At 45.6% G+C, this 14,876-nt stretch overlaps 1 protein-coding gene and 1 pseudogene across 1 annotated transcript in view; one reads left to right on the top strand and one right to left on the bottom strand.

Moving 5' to 3' along the window:
* MAP2K1 (mitogen-activated protein kinase kinase 1) overlaps window positions 1–14,876 on the bottom strand; it is a 101,788-nt gene that overhangs the window by 41,136 nt on the left and 45,776 nt on the right. The window contains exons 2-5 of the mRNA XM_003827992.6: window positions 12,800–13,010; window positions 11,139–11,285; window positions 4,644–4,721; window positions 3,290–3,341 (exon numbers count right to left, since the gene is read on the bottom strand). Of these exons, the coding sequence (XP_003828040.1) occupies window positions 3,290–3,341; window positions 4,644–4,721; window positions 11,139–11,285; window positions 12,800–13,010 (488 nt within the window). The remainder of the gene's footprint in view (window positions 1–3,289; window positions 3,342–4,643; window positions 4,722–11,138; window positions 11,286–12,799; window positions 13,011–14,876) is intronic.
* On the top strand, window positions 996–1,714 carry LOC106633829 (large ribosomal subunit protein eL33-like; annotated as a pseudogene).

Raw genomic sequence — 14,876 nt, 5'->3', positions numbered from 1 at the left:
TGGCTAATTTTTGTATTTTTAGTAGAGATGGGGGGTTTCGCCATGTTGGCCAGTCTGGTCTCGAACTCCTGACCTCAGGTGATCTGCCCACCTCATCCTCCCAAAGTGCTGGGATTATAGGTGTGAGCCACCACGCCCAGTGAGAGTTGTTACATGGACACAGCTTGAGGTCTGTAAGATGAAAAAAGTTCTGGAGATGGATGGTGGTGATGGCTGCACAAGAATGTGAATGTACTTAATGCCTCTGAACTATACACTGAAAACTTGAGAAAATGGTAAATTTTATGTATATATTTTTTACAATTAAACTTTTTTTTTTTTTTTTTTTTTTGAGACAGAGTCTCTGTCGCCCAGGCCAGAGTGCAATGGCATGATCTCAGCTTACTGCAACCTCCGCCCCCCAGGTTCAAACAATACTCTTGCCTAAGCCTCCTGAGTAGCCAGGATTACAGGCACACGCCACCACACGCAGCTAATTTTTGTGTTTTTAGTGGAGACGGGGTTTCACCATGTTGGCCAGTCTGGTTTCAAACTCCTGACCTCAAGTGATCCGCCCGCCTCGGCCTCCCAAAGTGCTGGGATTACTATGCGTGAGCCACTACGCCCAGCTAATTGCCTATTTCTAAATTTTCAGGTCCCTGTGCCCTACCCCAGACCTACTGAATCAGAACCACCCTCCAACACTTGCAAACACTGTCATAATTAAGTGACCTCTAACTGAAGACCTGAAAGATCAGTATCTGGAAGAAGTTAGACTAACAAAAGGAACACTAGGGGAGAGAAGGGGGACGTCAAAAAAAAAAAGATGCATCCAGGAGTCAGCCATGTCAAAGGTGGCTCCACTCAGTGCTCAGCTTGCTCACCAGTGATGTATCACCTAATCTACAGGGCTTGTAAGCTATCCAGTCAGTTCCAACAGCCCACCCTAGTCCACTCATCTCTTCAGCTCTCCTCTCAACACCAGTCAGTGTTGGCAGTGCTGTGGCTGAAGGGACATGGCCGACAGCACTATGTTTACCAATTTCCTGTCCTCTGGCTTCATCTTCTTAAAAAGGAACTATACTGAGGTATAATTTACATACTATAAAATGCAGTCACATTAGCGGACAGTTGACTTTCAACGAATGTATATAGCCATGTATACATCACCATTGTCAAGATATAACATTTGCACTTCCCGCCATCTTGGATGCCATGGAGGCCTGCTGGGAACAGGACTTCTAAAAGGAAATATGTGGAAGGCTGTGGTGCAAGGCCATTTTTGCTGGCTATAAGCAGGGTATCCAGAACCAATGGGAGCAGGCAGTTCTTCCTAAAATTGAAAGTGTTTATGCCCGAGATGAAACAGAATTCTATTTGGGCAAGAGATGTGCTTATGTATACAAAGCAAAGAACAACACAGTGACTCCTGGTGGCAAACCAAACAACACCGGAGTAATCTGGAGAAAGGTAACTCGGGCCCACAGAACCAGGGGCATAGTTTGTGCCAAATTCTGAAGCACTCTTCCTACTATGGCTATTGGAAACAGAATCCAAGTGATGCTGTACCCCTCAAGGATTTTTTTTTTTTGAGACGGAGTCTCACTCTGTCGCTCAGGCTGGAGTGCAGTGGTGCGCAGTCTCTGCTGGCTGCAAGCTCCAACCTTCTGGATTGACACCATTCTCCTGCCTCAGCCTCCCGAGTAGCTGGGACTACAGGCACTCACCACCACGCCCGGCTATTTTTTATATTTTTAGTAGAAATAGGGTTTCATCGTGTTAGCCAAAATGTTTTTTGTTTGTTCGTTTGTTTTGAGACGGAGTCTTGCTCTTGTCACCCAGGCTGGAGTACAGTGGCGCAATCTTGGCTCACTGCAACCTCTGCCTCCCAGGTTCAAGCTTCTCCCTCAGCTTCCTGATTAGCTGGGATTACAAGCACCCGCCACCACGCCCGGCTAATTTTCTGTACTTTTAGCAGAGACGAGGTTTCGCCATGTTGGCCAGGGTGGTCTCAAACTCCTGACCTCAGGTGATCTGCCCGCCTCGACCTCCCAAAATGCTGGGATTACAGGTATGAGCCACCGCGCCCAGCCCCCTTCAAGGATTTAAACTAATGAGAAGTCAATAAATAGAAGTGGATGTGTGCTCTTAAAAAAAAAAAAGATGTAACATTTGTGTCACCCCAAAAAGTTCCTTCATGCTCCTTTAATCTCTCCCTAGACCCCTCAAGGCAACCACTGATCTACTTTCTGCCACTATGGATTTGTTGTTATTCTCTCTGTAATTTCACATAAATGGAAATAGCTTGGGCTGTTTTGTGTCTGCCTTCTTTCACTCAGCATAAATGTTCCTGAAATTCAAAGTTAGGTGTTATCAGTAGTCTGTTCATTTTTATTGTTGAAGAGTATTCTGTTGTATAGATATACTACAATTTGTTTCTCTCTTTGCCTGTTGAAGGACATTTCAGTTGTTTCTACAAGAAATACAGCTTCTTTAAACATTTGTGTGGATGCATGTTATATTTTATCTTGGACAAATGCCTAAGATGGTATGGTCACATGGTTAAGTGTATGTGTACCTTTATTAAAATAAATCAGTTTCTTTCTTTTTTTAATGTGTTTTGTTCTTCTTCTTGTTGTTGTTTTGAGATTGCGTCTCGCTCTGCCGCCCAGGCTGGAGTGCAACAGTGCAATCTCGGCTCACCACAGCCTCCGCCTCCCAGGTTCAAGCAATTCTCCTGCCTCAGCCTCCCAAGTAGCTGGGATTACAGGTGCTCACCACCATGGCTGGCGGCTAATTTTTGTATTTTTAGTAGAGGGGGGTTTCACCATGTTGGGTCAGGCTGGTTTCGAACTCCTGACCTCATGATCCACCCCCATCGGCCTCCCAAAGTGCTGGGATTACAGGCATGAGCCACTGCACCCAGCAATAAATCAGTTTCTTTTATAGTAAAACTCATATGCAGCTGGCCAGTCCTGGCTTTAGGCATACACATATGCATTGTTCACTGTTCCAGTGAATAGTGACACTGGAGACTGGGTAACTAAGTGCTGGTTGAGGCTCTTAGCTGGGCTTCCAGGGTGACTATGACTATTGTCCATCACAGCTATAGGCAATAAGTGTAGCAAGACCAAAAAGAGGGTAGGAGTTGCTGCCTCAGCCACCAAACTAAACAAAGACTTTTAATAAAAGATTTAACATGTTATTAAAAGGCTTTTACACGAAAACAAAACATACAAAAAAGAGGAAGCAACCACCTTTGGATTATATCTAAAATTCAAAGCAAAATAACTAGCAAATAACTTCTTACCTCTGTGCATGATCTTGTGCTTCTCCCTCAGATATGTCAGGCCTTTTATTACCTAGAGGAAAGGGAATGTAAAAGAAGAGAAAATACTGGTGATTAGAAAAATACTCAATCTATTTTAAAATACTCTAGGAAAATACTTCATTTATCATCATCACAAATTTGCCTTCCTCCTTTGAGACGGAGTTTCACTCTTGTTGCCCAGGCTGGAATGCAATGGCGCGATCTCGGCTCACCATAACCTCCACCTCCCGAGTTCAAGTGATTCTCCTGCCTCAGCCCCCTGAGTAGCTGGGATTACGGGCATGCGCTACCACCCCCGGCTAATTTTGTATTTTTAGTAGAGACGGGGTTTCTCCATGTTTGTCGGGCTAGTCTCGAACTCCCAACCTCAGGTGATCCACCCGCCTTGGCCTGCCAAAGTGCTGGGATTACAGGTGTGAGCCACAGTGCCTGGGCTTTTTTTTTTTTTTTTTGAGACAGAGTTTTGCTCTTGTTGTCCAGGCTGGAGTGCAGTGGCGTGATCTCAGCTCACCACAACCACCCCCTCCCGGGTTCAAGCGATTCTCTTGCCTCAGCCTCCCGAGTAGCTGGGATTACAGGCATGCACCAACACCCCCGCCTAATTTTGTATTTTTAATAGAGATGGGGGTTTCTCCATGTTGGTCAGGCTGGTCTCGAACTCCCGACCTCAGGTGATCTGCCCGCCTCCGCCTCCCAAAGTGCTGGGATGACAAGCATGAGCCACCGTGCCCGGCCCCTTATTTTTTACTCTTTTGTTTCATTTTCTTAACCTGCCTTATCAAGCAACCATCTTTTTACATGGTATAAAGAGTTGTTTTGTTTTGAGACAGGGTCTCACTCTGTCGCCCAGACTAAAGTGCAATGGCACAATCATGGATTATGGCTTACTGCAGCCTCTCAAGTGATCTTCCCACCTCAGCTTCCCAAGTAGCTGGGACTACACGTGTGCACCACCACGCCCAGCTATTTATTTTTATTTTTTTGTAGAAGCGAGGTCTCATCATGTTGCCTAGGCTGGAGTTGAACTCCTGGGCTCAAGCAGTCCTCCCGCCTTGGCCTCGCAAAGTGCTGGGATTACAGGTGCGAGCCACTGTGCCTGGCCCCTGTTTTTCAAGACATACAGATTTTAATATAAAGAAAGTCATTTTTCTCATTCTAATGCGAGAGAGAATAGTGTATATAGACTCCAGACAGGGAAGAGTCTAGTGAGAAAATACCACTTTTCTTATAAACTTTCCCCTCATTGACTTCCCATCTTCCTCTTGTCCATTTCTTACTGACTCATTAACTTATCAATGAGGAACTTAGAAGAAAAACTTCATAACATACTCACAGCAATGCTAACTTTTCCTAAAATTTGTTCAGGAATTCTTCCAGCTTTCTTCAGGACTTGATCCAGAGAACCTCCATCCTAAGAACGAGAATACCAGACCAGTTAGTGACAATGTTCTAACTATTCTTTCAAGTGATAACTTTCGGCTGAGGCTGAGGCAGGAGAATGGCATGAACCTGGGAGGCAGAGCTTGCAGTGAGCCGAGATCGCACCACTGCACTCAGCTTGGGCAACACAGCGAGACTCTGTCTCAAAAAAAAAAAAAAAAAATACACACACAAAAAAACCCCAGAAGGCTGGGTTCAGAGAACTTCAGGACAGCTGAACACATGGAGGTTCCTGGAGGGTGGTGCGCCCAGGGAAGGCATGGAAGCTTCGTACCCCACTCCCATACCTTGTCCTATGTGTCTCTTCATCTGTATCCTTTGCAATGTCCTTTATAATAAACCAGTAAAATTAAGTGTTTCCCTGAGTTCTGTGTGCCAATCCAGCAAATTAATCGAACTCAAAGATAGGATCATGGGAGTCTCAACTTAAAGCCAGTCAGTCAGACGTTTTGGAGGCCCAGACTGGCAACCGGTGGTGCAGTCTTGGGGACTGAGCCCTGAACCCACGGGATCTGACATGATCATCTGGTAGTGTCAGAATTAAACAGGAGGACACCCAGCTGGTGTCCACTGCTTAGAGTGTAGAGAAAATCCCTCCACACTTTTGGTCACATAAGTCTTCTGTGTTGATTGCTGTGGTGTGACAGTAAAGGAAAAACATGGTCTGGGAGTTTTTCCCAACATTACAATGAAACCATAACTGCCTAAGAAAGTGATACAGACATGCAGAAGAAGGGAGAAGTAATTCTGACTTCACTTAAAAGATGGCATTTGAGCTGAATATTACTCAAAGGATGAACATGATTTCTATACCTGGAAAAGGGGAGGAGAAAAGGGAGAGAAGAACAGAGCACTGCAATAAGATCAAAGCAGGGATGCATCACGTTGCTGAGTACTCCTGGGATGATGTGGTCATTTCACTGTTGGTGCATGAAGAGATGCAGTGACAGATCAAGCTAGAAATGGCCGGCTGTGACCAGAACCCCACCAAGGAACCGGGACTTGACTTTATGGAGTCAGAAGTAAAAGAATCCAACCTGAGTGTTTAAAGATGAGAATCACAGCAGCTGAGGGAGACAAACAAGACTCTGGAGGCAGAGAGACTGGTAAGGAGATGAGATGACATGAATGGGGTGCCGGACAGAGGCAGTGGAAAGAGAGCACAAGAGAGGATGCAAGTATGGTGTGAAGCCAGGCTCTGCAGGGCTCACATACCAGGGGCTCCCATTAAGGGGTTCTACATTTTAACCTGCGATCTTGAAGAAATGCCTCACTAAGGGGATCCTGATGTATCAAGGCAGAAATAGGTTAATTTCCCCTATGGCTTCAGGTGTAGCCAGTGACCACTTGCAACTTAAAATTACTCTCAGATGTAGACCTAATTCCTGAAAACTCAAAACAAATTTTCTAAAGTATCCTGTCTATATTGAGCAGTTATCATCATCTTCTATCATTTATCAAATGCCTCTGTATATGTAAGAACTAGGTTTTTGTTTTTTTTTTTTTTTGTCTTTTTTTTAAACCTGTAAGATAAAGATAGAACACACTCTCTCCTTAGGGAGACAGAATATATTCATAAGAGGTAAGGCATTTTAAATCCTCCTCTGAAACAAGGCAGGGAACAAACAGTTGAATGAAGAGAACAGACAATGCTACTGATGCTCAGAGGAGGAAGTGATCCTCCTGCCTCAGCCTTCCGTGTAGTTGGGACCACAGGTATGTGCCACCCCACCCAGCTATTTTTGATTTTTTTAGTAGATGGGGAGCCTCACTTTGTTGCCCAGGCTGGTCTCGAACTCATGGGCTCAAGCAATTCTCCTGCCTCAGCCTCCCAAAGTGCTGGGATTACAAGTGTGAGTCACTGCGCCCAGACAGCACTACCTCTCAACTGACCCTAAATGCAGCCTAGGACAGGGGGCAGCCCAGATAACTGTCTTGGTTTACACTTCCCCTGGGGGTTGGTAAGAGAAATATCTCTATTAAAAAGGAAAAAACAAACCAGGTACAGTGGCTCATGCCTGTAATCCCAAATCTTTGAGAGGCCAAGGCAGGAGGACTGCTTGAGGCCAGGAGTTCAAGACCAGCCTGGGCCACAGAGTAGTGAGACTCCATCTCTACAAAAAATAAAAATTAGCTGGGCATGGTGATGCACATCTGTTGTCCTCCTGCTACTTGGGAGGCTAAGGCGGGAGGACTGCTTGAGCCCAGAAGCTCAAAGTTATAGTGACCTATGATCATGCCACCACACTCCAGCCTGGGCAACAGAGCAAGACCGTATCTGTAAAATTAATCAGTTAATTTTAAAACAAAAAGGAAACATTGGCTCTCTTCCCTTTAACCTCCACAGAGCTACAAGCAGAGTATAGTGTGAACGATGGAGTTACAAAGTGTAAGGGGCATACGCCAGTCAGGATTCCCCAGGGTTGCCTGCAACTAACCATACAACTCTCTAATTCTAATTCACTGTTGCCAAGTCCTTGCCTTAAGCTGCTGAAATTGTGCTTATTTTTAGAAGCCAATTATTAACTAAGTCAATGGTGCTTTTGTGAAGGTTTTCTATGGAAGAGACAAATGCTTTATGAAAATAACAGTTCAAAAGCTTTTATTCCTGCACAAGAACCATTAACTCTGGGTCCCTAGTTCTCCGGTTGCTCAGCTACCACCTGAGCAGGAATCTACTTCCCCAAAGACAAAAGCATTCCTGTTCTGATCAGAGAGCATTAATTTCCCTCCTTGGGTCTCAAAATTCAGACTGGGCAGTGCACACAGAGCTTATTTCTAGGAAAGATCAGCCCCTGGCTGAGTGCTTTAGAAGATAGGGCTCAACCAATGCTGATGACACAAATTTACTTTAAAACACATTCCCAGGGCCAGGTGTGGTGGCTCACACCTCTAATCCCAGCACTTTGAGAGGCTGAGACAGGCGGATTGCTTGAGCCCAAGAGTTCAAGACCAGCACAGGCAACATAGTGAAGCCCCATTTCTTCTAAAAATATAAAAATGAGCCAGGCATAGTGGCATGTGCCTGTAGTCCCAGCTACTCAGGAGGCTGAGGTGGGAAGATCGCTTGGGCCCAGGAGGCAGAGGTTGCAGTGAGCTGAGATTGCACCACTGTACTCCAGCATGGGCAACAGTGGAAGACCCTGTCTCAAAAACAAACAAACAAAAACAGAACCCCACGTACCCCCCAAAATTGATCGGAGCAATGGATATGTGGTAAACCAAATATCTCAAAACATAAGTTGTAGAATCTAGGTGGTGGGTGTACGTGTACACTTCCTTCAGGTTTTCCTGCATGCTTGAATTTTTTTTTTTTTTTTTTGAGATGGAGTTTTGCTCTTGTCACCCAGGCAGGAGTGCAATGGGGTGGTCTCAGCTCACTGCAACCTCTGCCTCCTGGTTTCAAGTGATTCTCCTGCCTCAGCTTCCTGAGTAGCTGGGATTATAGGCACCTGCCTCCACGCCAGCTAATTTTTGTAATGTTTTTTTTTGAGACTGAGTTTTGCCTTTGTTGTCCAGGCTGGAGTGCAATGACACAATCTCAGCTCACCACAACCTCCACCTTCCGGGTTGAAGTGATTCTCCTGCCTCAGCCTCCCAAGTAGCTGGGATTACAGGCATGTGCCACCACGCCTGGCTAATTTTGCATTTTTAGTAGAGACGGTGTTTCTCCATGCTGGTCAAGCTGGTCTCGAACTCCTGACCTCAGGTCATCTGCCCGCCTCAGCCTCCCAAAGTGCTGGGATCACAGGCGTGAGCTACCGTGTCTGGCCATTTTTGTAATTTTTAATAGAGATGGGTTTTCACCATGTTGGCCAGGCTGGTCTTGAACTCCTGAACTCAGGTGATTTGCTCACTTCAGCCTCCCAAAGTGCTGGAATTACAGGCATTAAGCCACCATGCCCAGCCTGTGAAAATTTTCATAATAAAGTGTTGGGAAAATAATATTCATGATGACACAAAACTCATGCAAAGACTGTGACAGAGAGAGGACCAAAGACCTTCAGAAGCTGGGATGTGGCTATCGAACAGAGGTCTCTCTACCTGACAACACCTTTGAAATACTGAAGCTAAGGCAAAGCAGAAGGTCCAAGGGAAGCAGCAGCCCAGAGTCAGAATTTTCCATCCAGAGGAAGCCAGGGCAGGGCCTTTCCTGCAACAGGACCTGCTCAGGAACAAGGAAGGGCTGAGAGTGCCCAGAGCTGAAGCAGAAAGCCACTCTGGCTCTCATGGCTGCCTGGTCTTCAAGCCACAGCTGCTTCCTACATGGTCCCATCTAGACGCTCCAGCAGCACCTGAGCCTCTTCACTACCACTGACTGACTATTCTAGCTGCCCTCTGGGTCTATGTACACCCAGGGCCAAAAGGTCCTATGGCAGGCTCCAAGGCCTAACCCTCCCCCATCGAGTCCCAAGCCTGACCAGGTCTTCCCCATCCTGGCCACTCTCATTCAGTCACTCAACACATACCACCTAACAGGTGCCAGACACTGTGCTTGGCCCTTGAAACATTTTCCCCTCCCAGTCTCATGCTCTCCGCGATAACTCCAGAGACTTGTGCAGGAACATCTCACTATTTCCAGAGAGCCAAATCCATGGGGGGAAAAACTGACCCGCAGTCACTGGAAATGGGCTAAGAGAATGGGAAACCAACTCCAGTCATTTCCAGTGTCATTTTCTCCTGAAGGAGGAGGAAGGCTTGAAGGAAGGGGAGGACATAGCAAGGGCACAAGAGATGTGATCAACATCTATAAGTTCAAAGTGAATAAAGAATTCCAGAATAAGGATGCCACCTAGCATCTCAAAAAAGGTCAATGTAAATGAAGAAGCCTCCTAGTATCTCAAAAGAGGTCAACGTAAGAAAAATAAAAAGATTGGTTGGGCACGGTGGCTCATGCCTGTAATCCCAGCACTTTGGGAGGCCGAGGCGGGCAGATCATGAGGTCAGGAGTTCGAGACCAGCCTGGCCAACACGGTGAAACCCCATCTCTACTAATGATAGAAAAAAATTAGCGGGGCGTGGTGGTGCGCACCTGTAATCCCAGCTACTCTGGAAGCTGAGGCAGGGGAATCGCTTGAACCTGGGAGGTGGAGGTTGCAGTGAGCCAACATCGCACCACTGCACTCCAGCCTGGGTGACAGGGCGAGACTCTGTCTAAAAAAAAAAAAAAGAAAAGAAAAAGAAAAGAAAAAAAAAGAAAGGGGAAAAAACCCTTCATCACCCTAAAAAATAAAAATAAATAAAATTAAAAAAAAAAAAATGAACACAAGAGACCCAAGGGATAAGAAACAGCTCCCTGAGGGGAAGCCAAGACCCAAGCAGAAAATAATCGGCACCCCAGGCCAAGCACTAGGACCAAGCCAGAAATGTTCATATGCTTCCCACAGAGAATGCTCTGCTCTCATTGAGGAAAGAAGGAACAAGCACTTTCTCTAACCTTTAGATGTGCAGAAGACGTTTTTAGGATTTAGGTTCCATATGGCACCCACAAATGTCAGCAGATGCCTATAACAGTGGATGCAGCACTTCGTGATCATTACAATGAAGAGAGGTTCAAAATAATGGAGGCACAAGTAGAGAATCCTCCCAGGAGGGTTCTTCTAAAGTTCATTAAGGCTGCGCACCAGGATCCCTATTCTAGAGGTAAGGGCAGGTCTCAAGTATCAGGAATAAAATGGGGTAGGAGCTGAGAGACACAATACTGGACTGAAAGCACAACAGCCACCAAGTGTGCAGACTCACGTCAGCCCTCATCTCTAAGCCATCAGCCCAGGGAGAATAAAGCAAAGACTAATACTTGCAGAATTCCCTAAGTTGCACAGTGTGTTGGAAGACTTATATCTGAAGAAAAGGAGGGACTCCAAGAACATAGTGGTAAAATGACTGGCAGCTAACATGCATATGATTAATTAGCCCATGAATGCCCTCTCTCTCCATTGCCCTCTCCTTCCACTAACGTGCATCATACAGAAACCCAGAGAAACCCTTCAGGCTGCCCTTACAGTAGATTATGTCATCTTTATAACCCCAGAGCCTTGCACCTAGCATACAGCATTGTACACAAGAAATGGATTTAAACTGTATTTACCAGATTTTACTTACATCACATCTTAGGGTAATCAGAATCAAAAAAACTATGAGAGGTGCTCTAGGTACACCCACCAGGAATACTGCCCACTTCCTTCAAGAGAGGCAAGGACCTAGAAAGGAGGCCTGCCATCTTGTGAATATCCCAAGCTCTACAGTTAGACTTCCCAGATGCCCTAGATAGTGATGTGGAGCCCAGGAGCAGCAGGGAGGTAGCTGGTCACCTCCCAGACCAAAGATTAGGCCAGAGCCACCTAACTCTTAAGGCCATTGCTCCAGAGGCTGAAAGGGTGTCACATACCATGTGCTCCATGCAGATACTGATCTCGCCATCGCTGTAGAATGCACCATAGAAGCCCACGATGTACGGAGAGTTGCACTCATGCAGAACCTGCAGCTCCCTTATGATCTGGTTCCGGATTGCGGGTTTGATCTCCAGATGAATTAGCTGGAGAAAGGTGGAAGAAAGAGAGGTTTTATGAAAGAAAGAGGGAGGAAGGGATGAAAGATGTAGTCTTGTTAAATGTTTAAGCTCTTTAAGGTAGAGGGAGGAGAAACAGGTTAAGTTGTTACAAACAAGTTTCTGCTCAACCAAGAAATGAGTGTCATTGTACTAAGGCAGGCATTGGCACTGGAGGCTATTCCAGCTGTGCCTCGGCTCCTGGGAGCCTAGACAGGAACAAAGTTAAGGGAGGGCTTACTCCAAGAGAGGCTTTGGAGCTCAGATATGAAGAGAAATTAACCTTGAGGACTTGGTTCACACTCAAGAGTTGTGAAAGTAGAAGGGTATGAGGAACTCAGGTATGCTAACCTAGGCTGCCCAGAAGATTCTTCCTTGAGCTCAGGAGCCTGATGTGGTTGAGACTAAGCCAAAGTCTAAGGTGCTACCTTATGTCACCCTAACATTTTCCCTTGTTCCAGCTGGGGAGACAAGTGACAGTCACATTAAATAGTTACGTAGTAAGGTTGAACTTCTAAAAAAATCCCACAGACAGCGAGTGTCAGAGAACATGGATGCACTGGTTACCAGTGTGGGCTGGGGCACCTGGTAAAAGCTAGACAAGAGGTGGACCTAGAAAATGGGCACTGTTTGAAAAGACAGAAGGAACAGCACACAAAAAAATTATGGGCACAGGAGTGAACACCACGTGCAAAAAAACATTGAAGAGCCCAACCTCTCTGGAGCAAGGGGCTATATTCCAAAAGAGGACCAAGGGTAGATAGGAAAGGGAAGTCCAGCTCTACAAGTACATGCTATGATAGGAGTTCAGATGCTATAATGCAGGAAGATAAAGGGGATTCACTGGCAGGGCTGGAGCACAAGTGGGAAACAACTTGAAATCCTTGTTTTGTGCATCGCTGGGGCTGGGTGAATGAAAGCAGCTTCTCCAGCACTTGATAAGTAATAAACAGGTACCCTGGCATTCCTTCCACAGCACACAGAAGGCTAAAAAAGAGTCACTTATTATTTTCCAGATGGGATGGGGATTAATACACTAACACAGTCATTAGTGTGTTTATCCATAATCTAATAGATAACAAGCATTCAAAATTCAAACAGCATGGCTGGGCACGGTGGCTCACACCTGTAATCCCAGCACTTTGTGGGGCTGAGGCGGGCGTATCACCTGAGGTCAGGAGTTCGAGATCAGCTTGACCAACATGGAGAAACCCTGTCTCTACTAAAAATACAAAAAAATTAGCCATGCATGGTGGCGCATGCCTGTAATCCCAGCTACTCAGGAGGCTGAGGCAGGAGAATCATTTGAACCCAGGAGATGGAGGTTGCACACCAGCCTGGGCAACAAGAATGAAACTCCGTCTTAAAAAAAACAAACAAACAAAAAATTCAAACAGCACAAAAAGGTATTGAGTAAAATCAGTCTTCCTTCTACCCTGGTCCCCAGGCTTCTAAGTACCCTGAGAAATAATCCAATTACCTGTTAATCAAGGCAAACTCACCTTTCTGGCCATGACCAGGCCAGAAGGCTTGTGGGAGACCTTGAACACCACACCGCCATTGCCAGCCCCCAGCTCACTGATCTTCTCAAAGTCGTCATCCTTCAGTTCTCCCACCTTCTGCTTCTGGGTAAGAAAGGCCTCAAGGCGCTTTCGCTGCTGCTCATCAAGCTCTAGCTCCTCCAGCTTCTTCTGCAAGGCCTCCAAGTTGGTCCTGTTCCAAAGTGGGGAGCACAAGTCAATACTGTCACCAGAGAAGTCAACCCAAAGAAGTACTCCTATCATGGAAAGAAAGCTCCAGGTCTGGGGCCAGACAGAGAATCAAAGTGGGAGGCTAGAGAGGAGGCCCCCTCCCACTGTGGCTCTGCCCGCTTCACTCCAGCCACCCGGGATGACTATCACCAACATGCTTTACCTCTCAGGGCTTCAATTTCCTCATTTATAAAGTGAAAAAATTAGGTCTTTCTCACTCAGTATGCTGCAAGTCAATGAGAGGAACAAAAGAACCTACTAAAATCCAGAATGAGCCACCTTAATTTGCTTTAAAACCCCAGTTTAAAAAGCCCCACTACTGTTGGTTTTATTGTTTTTACCATACGCAAAATAAAATTCCCTAAATTCACTAAAATGAAATCAAACCAACTTTAAACTGAATCACAACAGTAGAAATCCTCATTTTCAATGTAATCAGGTCCAGGAACCAGGTTAATCAAAAAAGTCACAGCAAAAAATCATTAAAATTACATATCTAAAATTCTTATTTTTACATAATGTATATAAATCTGCATTCATTCGCCCATTCTTTAACATAGGGCAAGACTCTTTGAATAAGGGTCCAAAGAGGACCCACTGGTTAAGAGGTCCACATCATCCTTCCCACATGGACCAGAACATAATACATTGTCGACAATTTCCTATTCTGATTTGTTAAAGCTGGTTAAAGTTATATTGTGATTACTTGCAGAGTAATCACATATAAAATTTTAGAGTTTTATGATTTCCCCCAATCTTAATGTTCATCTAGTTTGACAGTAATGTGTTTTAGTGACTTGGACTTATGAGTCTTTCCACAGCTTTTAACTAGTGTTCATAGGGGGAAAAAAATCACTTCATTTGCAGTTACATTTCATCAGTTTATCTGATACCTAAATACATTACTTAACTACAATACCAGCTAAAGCTGAACAAATGGGTTTGGGAACAAGCTGGCTCTTGGTAAGCACATAATTCAGCCAGTGGGTGCTGAAGCGAGTGGGTATGGCAGAGAGCAGCCTGCCTGCAGTGCATTCAGCATGCTGTGGGCATTGCTCAAGAGTGTTTCATCCAGGGAACTGAAAAGTGTTCATCACTCCTGTGAGTTGGTTAACAGGAAGGTGGTAAGAGAGTTTCCACTGTGTTTCACTGGATTTCATTGGGTTTCAAATTGAAGTCCCGGGAGGTGAAGCATGTCCGTGACAATTGTGTGTGGGGGGGGGTGGCTGGACTGACACAGGTGACAAGATAGGCCTTCGTTATACATCATCATGTTGGTGTTCCTGCCAACACACACACCCCAGTTCTGAGCTTAAAAGATAGAGTAAGCATAATCTGCTCTTCCTTCACACCCTCTATCCCAAACCTCTAGAAGACAGGAAAATGAAGACTTAATGCCTCTCCATGTATGAGGAGATCTGACACTGCCTTACAAATAACATCACGCATGGGACCAAAGAAGATGCAAGGCCGAGGTTACTGATTTTCCTCACTGATTTCCCCCCCACCCCACCTGCTGCACACATCAAAGAAAGGCCATGCAAGCACACAGTAGGAAGGCAGCTGTCTGCAAGCCAGGAAGAGGGCTCTTGCCAGAACCCAACCATGCTGGCACCCTGCTCTTAGACTTTCAGCCTCCAGAACAGTGGGAAAATAAACTATTGTTGTCTAAGCTACTTAGTCTATGATATGTTATCATAGCAGTCCAAGCAAACTGAGACAGCTACTCAATATTTTCATCCAAGGTTCGGCTATGTCTTGCAGTGTCCCCAGTCCCTAGGGTGTGGGAACCCAGAACATGTGTGGCTGGGGGTGCACAGTGCACACT

This window comes from Pan paniscus, chromosome 16 (genome assembly GCF_029289425.2).
Source record: "Pan paniscus chromosome 16, NHGRI_mPanPan1-v2.0_pri, whole genome shotgun sequence".
Taxonomy (NCBI): Eukaryota; Metazoa; Chordata; class Mammalia; order Primates; family Hominidae; genus Pan; species Pan paniscus.
Note: the sequence above shows the minus strand (reverse complement) of the source record. Positions and strands in the feature narration are given on the sequence as shown.